This window comes from Synchiropus splendidus, chromosome 16 (assembly GCF_027744825.2).
Source record: "Synchiropus splendidus isolate RoL2022-P1 chromosome 16, RoL_Sspl_1.0, whole genome shotgun sequence".
In the NCBI taxonomy this organism is placed as follows: Eukaryota; Metazoa; Chordata; class Actinopteri; order Syngnathiformes; family Callionymidae; genus Synchiropus; species Synchiropus splendidus.
The window spans coordinates 11,565,148-11,574,472 of NC_071349.1; the positions used below are offsets into that span (position 1 = coordinate 11,565,148).

Below are 9,325 nucleotides of genomic sequence, written 5' to 3' on the forward strand. Positions count from 1 at the left end.
AGACTCCTTATTGAGCTACTTATTTTTGAGCTATTAATTTCATATATAGCATGTTTGGATGTTAAGATTGGACCTGTCAGTCACTTCAAAATTTACCATTTTATTTTGTCCATGCTGGAAAAGTCACCAATGTTAAATGTTTCAACACATTTGAATCCAGTTAGGGAAGTAAATTCCTTTAAACAGTCAAATGAAATGTATCTTTTTAACCAAAGACTATTCAAACCTTGATGGATGTGAGGACGAAACCTTTAATATCCTTTTCTTATTTTCAAAAACATAATCAACGTTCACTTAAAATGTATGTTCTGGCCAAGCATCATCACACAAACTTGAATCTATGTACAGATCATTGGCTTGTAAATCAAACATTCACTCCACATTACATTTTACTAGTTAGTTGAAGGTGTTCAGGACGGTCATTTCAGCTTCACGGCCACACAGCTGGAGCTGGCTTCCGAAGCGGACATCACCTCCATGTCCTCCATGCACCGTCGCTTCTTGTGCTGCAGCTCCAGCACGTAAGCTCCAGAAACCACCAGCTTCCTCTTCTGGTCCGACCTGAGCTTCGGGGAGATTTCCGAGGAGCTGCTCAACATCTGGCCCATGGTCGTGAGGTCAGTATGAGGCGTCGACGTGTGCACCCCCGAATCATCCAGCTGTCCTTTCATCTCCACGTCTTCTCTGAGGGACCCAGCCAAGCCGTTCTGGGAGAGCAGCTCACACACCCACAGCTCTGGATCGCTCGCACATCTCGTATCCACCTCCCCTGCAGGGCCCCTCACCCCGCTTCTCATGACAGCCGGTGGGTGATGGAGGAGGACCCGTCGACCTCGGCGTGAGAACCGAGCCCCTCCTCTTCCCTGTGTCCTGGCCCTCCTGCTGGAGACGTCCCCGTCCACGTTGACCTCCTCGGAATCCTCAGAACTTCCATCGTACGGATCTAGAAACTACCGTAAAATCAGTCAACATGTTGCATCTGTTTGCAGATAAACTTGGGAGTGTTACCAAAGAATAACAGCTGTGTCGTGCTGAGGGTTTGTGAAGAGGCAACACCCGTCTCAAGCTGCCACTCTCTGGTGCGCTGCTGGCGCATCCCTGCAAATTAGAAATGCAACATTCAAATGTCAAATATTGTATTTAAGATGTAAAAAAATAATGCACTTGGAGAAGCTAGTGCTTCAATAAATGTAACCTCTGACCTCTAGTGGTAGTCGAAGGGCCTCACACATTTGCTCTGTTTTTAGCGCATATATATATATATATATATATATATATATATATATATATATATATATATATATATATATATATATATATATATAGATAGATAGATAGATAGATATAGATATATCTGAGAAACTACTAGGCTTCCACTGACACGACAGTGTGTGTGTGTGTGTGATACCATGGTGCTGGTGTCGGACCATCTCGGACTGATCTCTGAGTCAGAATCCGTGCTTGATTCCACTTTGCACATCTGACGAGAGACAGGTGAATCAAGACCAAGCACGTGGTGCAGGAGTGCGGGAGTGAGGTCACCATGTATTTGAAAGTCAGCTGGTCCACGTTGCTGGCGCCAGGGTTGTCGCTGTGCTCTGGAGCAGTTCATTTCATCAGACCCAAGGGGTCACTCACAACATACTGTGGCCAACAGAGATTTGACGAAGTGGATTTACCTAGCGACCGCTGCCTCCTTCTCCTCCTCCACGCCATCACGACACGTGACGCGAGTTGGCGAACGCGTCATCGGCTCAAACAGGTGTTTTGATGATGGCAAACACGTGATTCAACGATATTATTTTCTATTTAGCGACATAGGGACTCAAGAAACAATGCACATCCGTGGGTTTAATTGAATTAAATAAGCGAAATTATTTCGCATAGTGATTAAAAAGTGAAATTCAAGAAAGCAAAACAAAACTACGACTCTGTATGAGACTTTTAAGTGAACGTTCAGATTTATTTTTGGCTATTTCCCCATGGAGAAAAATCCCTTACCTTTACCTTCACCTTCTTCTGCCGCTCATCCGGGGTCATCTGCTGCCGCTGCACCAACCCGTCTATCAATCTCACGCTCCCCTTTTCCCTCACTCGAGAACAAGACCCGAGATACTTAAACTCCCCCACTTGGGGCAGGAACTCTCCTCCGACCCGGAGAGAGCAAACCACTCTGGCTTTCGGAACATGGAGAAAAATACGTCTTTGGAAATGAATCTTGAAAACTAATGAAACATTCGTTAATATTAGCTCATATTTGATCATCTTATTTGTGCATTTCATTGCAACTTACATTTCGAATTGATCACTAATCTTCTCCATTTCATTCTGTTCCCTTACCTGGGTCTGCCTCATGATTTCCACCATGACAGCTGAATGCAATTCCTTGCGTTTACAATTCATAAATATGTACGCGACGTTTCACGTATGTGCAGTTCGTTGTGTGGCCAGCAGGGGGCGTGGGGAGCCGCAGCTGTGTGCGTAAGATCCGGTCCGGGGGGGAAAAGGGATGAATGTTCATTTCAAAGATGGCGGCGGAGGGAGGAGGGAAGGAGATGAACGAAATTAAAACTCAGTTCACCACTCGGGAAGGCGTCTACAAACTCCTCACTCACTCCGAATACAGCCGCCCCAACAGAGTGCCTTTCAACTCGCAGGGCTCGAACCCGGTCAAGGTCTCCTTCGTCAACGTCAACGACCAGTCCGGCAACGGCGACAGGATCTGTTTCAATGTGGGCCGAGAGCTCTACTTCTACATCTACAAAGGCGTCAGAAAGGTACTTCCGTAACGCCGCCGCTAACACCGCGTCACATTGGCGGTTGTAAACACGGATATGTGTTGCTCCCCCTGAAAACCACGGCGTTCTTCTCCTGGTAAACTCTGGCAGGTGCTTGACTTTCACACAAGCTAGTTGGTGGCTACAGTTAGCAAAGTCGCTGGTTCTTGGAGGCCAGGGTCCAAACTCTGCAAACAGACCTGGGGTCGAGTTAACGTCCCGGCGTTTTATCTACAGAGTCAATTGTCAGGTCAAACTGACGCGTTTGTCGCTTGTTGCGGTGAAACTTCTCATGACAGTTCGTGTTGACAGTTGTGGCTCAGTGTCGCCACCTATGGCACCTGTCGACACCCTGAAATTGACTCGTCAGTCGAGTAGGTGACGTGAAGTTTCAATCCAGGAGGTCAGAAGTCAAGGCATGGTGTAGTCCAGTGAGAAGAAAGCCTGAAGCACCACAGCAGCAGGTCGCCCGGTCTCCTGGTGTAGTGTGTGAACAACCAAAGTATCTGTATTTTCTTGTTTAGTCTCACGCCTATCGCTTTTGTAACCCTTTGATCTTTAAATTAAAGTGTTGTCCTGTATATATAGTGTGGAAAAAAAGTCACAACACTATATTTTATGTGTATATGTCAAGGGTTTGAAGGGAAGGCCACAAGCAGCAGTGACAATCTTAATGTAGGAATTTGAAATATGCGCGTGTTCGCTGTCAAGTCACATCCTCAGGCAACGTAACATTGCATTTATCTTGTTATTCACAGAGGACAACACTCTATTTTATGAGTCTGATCAATTGATTTGCATTGGCTTCATTGCTTGCTGAGCTGAAAGGCTTTTTGTCTTGTTGTGGGATCTTTTTCTATCAAACGTTACTGCAGTTCCTCACTGAAAAAAAGGGATTTTGTTTGTGGGAAACTACTGAGTCAGCATCTCTGATTCTTTCCATTCATCTTCAAATGTAAATCATTAACACTGACTGTTATCAAATTGTTTACCTTAGGTTTATGTCCGAAGGTGTCCTCGGGTTATTTGATATTACTATGTACCAGGGGAGTGGGTTTTTTTTTCTCTCTGTTTTCTATATTATTTTTTGATGACAAATAAATCAGTAATCGGGCCCAAAAGTCGGTCACGTCTGTTTTCTTTATTATTTTTTGATGACAAAAAAAAATCAGTAATTGGGCCCAAAAATTGGTCACGCTCCTTTTTTGGGGGTCAAAGATAATGTGTGAAAAATAAACTATCTTTAATCTGTTTATTTTTCACATGATAAAGCTGAATTGCATGTGTCTGTCTTTCGTTCTTTTTAACTTTGGTCAGTGCTTGCCTTCTGTGATGAGTGTCAAAACCAGACCCAAACAACGGAACAGATGCTTAACATGGACATATATTTCCTCATGTCTGGTCTGTCCTTTGTTTTTTGAGCCCAGGTCAGTTTGTACTGAACAGTGTACGATCATGATAAAAGTATGGCTTAAGAATGACGTATCACCAGCAACGTTCCTTTTATTTCAAAGACCAGAGCTCTCTTACTGTATTCACACGCTCACTTCCTGTACGTTCTTCCTGCAGGCGGCCGACTTGAGCAAGCCCATAGACAAGCGCATATACAAGGGAACGCAGCCCACTTGCCATGACTTCAACCACCTGACCGCCACAGCAGAGAGTGTGTCCCTGCTGGTGGGTTTTTCAGCGGGACAGGTGCAACTTATTGACCCAATAAAGAAGGAGACAAGCAAGCTGTTCAACGAGGAGGTACAGATTTAATTTTTTTTTATCACATAAAATATTAGAACCAGGAAACAACTATTGTTTGAAGGATAAAACATGGTTTTCATAAAGTTTTTTCCAAAGCGAATGAACAGAGAAACTAGACATTCTTCTTCTTCTTGTGGCATTGAATGTTCCAAATTCATGAATTTGACAGCTGAATTGTCATGCTGCTCCTGTTGCCCTTCTTTTTTTCAGAGACTAATAGACAAGTCCCGAGTAACATGTGTGAAATGGGTTCCTGGTTCCGAGAGCCTCTTCTTGGTGTCCCACGCCAGTGGAAACTTGTACCTCTACAACGTGGAGCACACGTGTGGCACCACAGCACCACATTACCAGCTGCTCAAACAGGGCGAGAACTACTCGGTGCACACTTGCAAGAGTAAATCCACACGCAACCCTCTGCTGAAATGGACAGTGGGCGAGGGCGCGCTAAACGAATTTGCCTTCTCGCCCGACGGGAAGTTCCTGGCTTGCGTCAGCCAGGACGGCTTCCTGCGGGTGTTTAACTTTGACGCCGTGGAGCTTCATGGCACCATGAAGAGCTACTTCGGTGGATTGCTGTGCGTTTGCTGGAGCCCAGATGGGAAGTACATTGTCGCCGGCGGAGAGGATGACCTTGTGACTGTGTGGTCATTCTTGGACTGCAGGGTCATCGCCCGGGGTCACGGGCACAAGTCCTGGGTAAGTGTGGTGGCGTTCGACCACTACACCACGAGCGTGGAGGAGAGCGACCCCATGGAGTTCAGTGGTAGCGACGAGGACTTTCAGGATCAAATGATTCACTTTGGCAGAGACCGGGCCAACAGCACGCAGTCCAGACTCTCCAAGCGCAACTCCACGGACAGTCGGCCGGTTAGCGTCACGTATAGATTCGGCTCAGTGGGCCAGGACACTCAACTTTGCCTATGGGACCTAACTGAGGACATCCTATTCCCTCATCTGCCTCTTTCAAGGACACGGACTCACACGAATGTGATGAATGCTAGCGGCCCCCCTGCAGGGGCCAACACAATCACCAACACCTCTAGTAACGCTACCAACGGAAGCAACAGTGGCGCCAGTACGCCTGGCGTCAACTCACTCTCCACAACCCTGCCACGCTCCAACAGCCTTCCACACCCCGCTGGCCCCACCGTCACCGCCAACAACACCAACAAGACGACCGGCGGCGGTGGCCCCAGCAGCGGGAGCGGCACCGGCGGAATTATCGACAGTGCCATCGCCACGGGAGTCAGCAAGTTCGCCACATTGTCCTTGCACGACCGGAAGGAGCGCCACCACGAGAAGGACCACAAGCGCAACCACAGCATGGGTCACATCAGCAGCAAGAGCAGTGACAAGCTGAACATGCTGACGAAAACCAAATCGGACCCTGCAAAAACTCTGGGCACGCTGCTGTGCCCGCGCATGGAGGACGTGCCCCTCCTCGAGCCCCTCATCTGTAAAAAGATAGCACATGAACGACTGACTGTACTCATATTTTTAGAAGACTGTTTAGTGACTGCTTGTCAGGAGGGATTTATTTGCACATGGGCGAGGCCAGGCAAAGTGGTAAGTTCCTTTTAAAGAGAAAACATGCATTCAGTTTAATATCTAGCCAGTGGTGAGATAGCGGCGTAGCCAGAGCTTCAGTCCCAGAACAGACACGTCCTACTTTTGTGCTTAAAATATGCCAAAGTTAAATAGGAAAAAAGGAGCCCGCTCATTCATTGGATGTGATAGAGAGGGCGTCTTTCGGTGTGCTGGTTTTACACATGGCAGTCTGCGATGCTTCAGCACAGCCCTTCGCTTTGCTTTAAGTATTTAACTCTCAGCTTAATATTTGTGCTTCTGTCCAGGGAGCGAAAACTAAAGTCTGTGTTTGCCCTCAGTTCCATCTGCTGGTTTTATACACGACACTGTGCCACGGTTGTCTGATCACCACCACAGAGACCATTGATTCTTTATGTAAACATTTACATTCACTTTTACTCACTTTTATTTGGACTTCATTTACATGATTTAATGGTAGAGGTTTCATGGAAATGGCCGTCAATGTGCCTTAATCGCAACATGCACAGAGGCTTCATCTTCACTGCTACACTGGACGTGCTGTTTTAAAGTGAGGATTTTACCTGGCATGGCTTTTTAAGGACACATGGCGACATCATTGGACATGTGTTGTGCATGTGTGAAGAAGCCAGAAAAGCACCCAGAGAGTGCAACCCTCCGCCAAGCTGCTTATTTCCATCCGTTTCTTTTGTTTCTTTTTGTATGATTTCTCCCAATAATCTGGAATATTTAAGGGCTTTTCAGCGCATCATTGATAGCAATGAGCTCAGGTGCCCAGCAGGTGGCACTAGCATCACCGAATTCACTTAAGAGGAAAATAAAAAACCCTGTTGGATTTATGCTCAAATACTACATTGACAGCCTTCACTGCAATGCCTTTGAAGAAGCTTGGTTATGGTTGGCATTTGTAGAAAAAAATGTTTTACATTTAAATTTGAGCTGATTTTAAATAGTCTGGATTGAGGTCAGCCTCCACATTTTATTGTGTTTGTGGTTGCGTCATGTCTGGTACCTCTGAGGTGATGGTTGTCAGGTCTTTTTCAATTAACTATTACATCACAATATGCTTTAAGCAGCATTCAAAGGTCAGATTTAACTCTCCTAAAGTCAGTAGACAGTCAAGCCTTCAATCTCTCCATGTTTTCGCAACTAGATATTAACATAAAGGAATAAAAGAAACTGTCATCCATCTGTCAAACATGCAGCAGTGTGGACGAAGCCTCTGATAGAAAGCGACGCTGTCCTCTAGGTTTCCACCGACCAGCTCCGCAGCTAATTTGAATTTTGAGTGTTGCTTATTTGCTTCAGCCTGTCAACTTTCCCAATGCAAATCTCCTTGTTTTCCTTTTCCAGGGTTTATTGTCATCCCAAAACCAAGCCAGCTCTCCCAGTGGAACAGTAGTATAGCCACAATAAATCTGCTGCTAAAGAACCCTGCAACCCAGACTCTGATGCTGCTCTTCACCCTGCAAGCATTGCAAGTTTTCCTTTGTGTTCTCTTTTTTTATTTACCCCCCTCCCTCTGCTTTCCCGTGTTTCTTTGACTGCTTTTTAAAATTTGGTTTCCATGGAGTTCTATGACAGCGAGTCAGCCATTTTGAAGAGATTCATGAGCATAAAAATAAGGGCCAATGAGTGGGAATACTTGATTTCCAGTATGGATTTGGAAATGCACTAGTGAAGTCGGACCACAGAGTTGTCAAGTTTTAGTTGGCAAATGATGATTTGAAGAAGGTTTGGGAACTTTCAGGAGCTAAAAGTTAACTTTTTATGGAGAAAATGTCCATCAAAAAATAGAATATATGGAAGGGACGGGCAGTTGAGTTCAATTATCCGCGGAATACTTTGCTGTTTGCCTCTGTTAAAGGTCAAAATTCAGTTGATCTCCTTTCTACTCAAGCTTGTTCTTCAGTCTCCTCATAAGTCCACACAGTTTAAAACGTCAATATTTGACAGTGGAATCACAAGTTCTCTCGTGAATAACTTGAATTCAGTTTAAGCAAATAAAAGGCTTCCCGGTAGACTTATAACTCGGTGTATTTATGCTGTTTTCAGTTTTAAACTGAGGTTTTCAACAGGAAAAACAGTGCTCCCAGTTCCATGAGGAAACGTATTGCTGAGAACGTTACCTTTGAAGAGGATATTCTGACGTAACTCAAAAGTCAAGTGGACATCATGAAGAACCTCAAATTATGATCTTTACTTCACCCTTTCAATTTTATCTTTTGTGTCAATTCACAAGCTTTAGATGAAAGGGACGTTTTCCTTGGCCAAGCTTTCGTGGCAGTGCTGTCGGTTCAGGGTTACTTGGTGAAGCGTCCTCGTGTGACCTCCTGAAACTGTGCCCCCCAGCCCCTCCTCCCCCCACCCGCACTCCCTCGCCCTCTCTGTCCCTCCTCAAGTAGAATCTCCCCCACAAATAACGTTTTGCACTGATTTTTCTCTGTTATTTTGTGTGTTTTTACTCCATTGGAACAACTAAAAAAAAAAAAAAACCCTAAGCGTGGAGGACCGCCTTGTTGACCTCCTCAGAATCTGAATTCCTAAAGTTGGATGCTGCAATCACACCGTCTTTTTAAAGATGAAAAAGTTTGCACTTAAATTAGCTTCTTAGAAATGGCTTTACATTTTGGGTGTACACTGAACTCACAGATGGCTAATACAGTAGGTGAAGACACCGATTATAAAACTATTAAAAAAAATCTTTATTGAGCATTTATTTTAATATTATTTCGGATTCAAATCTGCACTGTACCATAAATGTGTATATTGTGATTAACTGATTTGACGGGGGGACGGTGGGTGGCTAAGAACTTACCATGACTCCAGTGGAAGTTTTGTCATTGATAGTTATATTTCTAAAGCCTAAACTATACGTATAAATATTAAAATAATCTTGAATACAAAGGTTTCTGTTTGCCTTTTTGTGTGTGATAAGTGTGTTTTAAATGTTGTATTGTGTAACAAGGAGGTTTATTTTTTTTGGTGCCACCAACCTTGAGTTCTTTGCCTGTGAAGCTGTATTTTGTTAGCAACTTTTATGAAACTCCTGCTGTGGATCTCTTGTGCACTGGGTTGAGGAGTTCGGACCAACTGTTTAGTGCAATATTCTTGTTCTTTTTAAATAATTCTCCAGGTGCATCTTGTTAAAACATGCCTTGGTTAAATTATGAGCCAGAATATACTTTTTAACAGGTTTCTGCTTATGTTTAACCTGAAATGTAGGT

At 44.6% G+C, this 9,325-nt stretch overlaps 2 protein-coding genes across 7 annotated transcripts; one reads left to right on the plus strand and one right to left on the minus strand.

Annotated features, from left to right (window-relative positions):
• Positions 1-163: 163 nt before the first annotated feature.
• LOC128747366 (uncharacterized) lies at positions 164-3,263 on the minus strand. 5 transcript variants are annotated; one of them, XM_053845221.1, is made up of 6 exons: positions 2,616-3,263; positions 1,680-2,473; positions 1,543-1,598; positions 1,409-1,480; positions 1,009-1,098; positions 164-943 (listed from the first exon to the last, which is right to left on the minus strand). In XM_053845221.1, exons 4-6 carry the CDS (start codon positions 1,428-1,430, stop codon positions 420-422), a joined length of 636 nt encoding a protein of 211 aa, XP_053701196.1. In that variant the 5' UTR covers positions 1,431-1,480; positions 1,543-1,598; positions 1,680-2,473; positions 2,616-3,263; the 3' UTR covers positions 164-419. The 5 variants fall into 5 exon arrangements, with proteins under 5 accessions (XP_053701196.1, XP_053701192.1, XP_053701191.1 ...); XM_053845217.1 differs by having other exon boundaries at positions 164-950; XM_053845216.1 differs by having other exon boundaries at positions 164-950; positions 1,409-1,598.
• On the plus strand, positions 2,503-9,005 carry wdr20a (WD repeat domain 20a). Of its 2 annotated transcripts, XM_053845205.1 has the most exons (4): positions 2,503-2,777; positions 4,347-4,529; positions 4,743-6,098; positions 7,452-9,005. In XM_053845205.1, the coding sequence occupies exons 1-4, from the start codon at positions 2,514-2,516 to the stop codon at positions 7,503-7,505; spliced, it is 1,857 nt and encodes a 618-aa protein (XP_053701180.1). In that variant the 5' UTR covers positions 2,503-2,513; the 3' UTR covers positions 7,506-9,005. The 2 variants fall into 2 exon arrangements, with proteins under 2 accessions (XP_053701180.1, XP_053701182.1); XM_053845207.1 differs by lacking the exon at positions 4,743-6,098.
• The last annotated feature ends 320 nt before the right edge of the window (positions 9,006-9,325 follow it).

Excerpts from the sequence above, each read along its gene's own strand:
- wdr20a (XM_053845205.1), top strand. The coding sequence starts at position 2,514 with ATGTTCATTTCAAAGATGGCGGCGGAGGGAGGAGGGAAGGAGATGAAC. Across the intron at positions 4,530-4,742 it reads GCAAGCTGTTCAACGAGGAG|AGACTAATAGACAAGTCCCG; the intron begins GTACAGATTTAA and ends TCTTTTTTTCAG. Across the intron at positions 6,099-7,451 it reads GGGCGAGGCCAGGCAAAGTG|GGTTTATTGTCATCCCAAAA; the intron begins GTAAGTTCCTTT and ends TTCCTTTTCCAG.
- LOC128747366 (XM_053845216.1), bottom strand. The coding sequence starts at position 1,750 with ATGACGCGTTCGCCAACTCGCGTCACGTGTCGTGATGGCGTGGAGGAG. Across the intron at positions 1,599-1,679 it reads AAGGAGGCAGCGGTCGCTAG|AGCACAGCGACAACCCTGGC; the intron begins GTAAATCCACTT and ends GAACTGCTCCAG. Across the intron at positions 1,099-1,408 it reads GGTCCGACACCAGCACCATG|GGATGCGCCAGCAGCGCACC; the intron begins GTATCACACACA and ends TCTAATTTGCAG.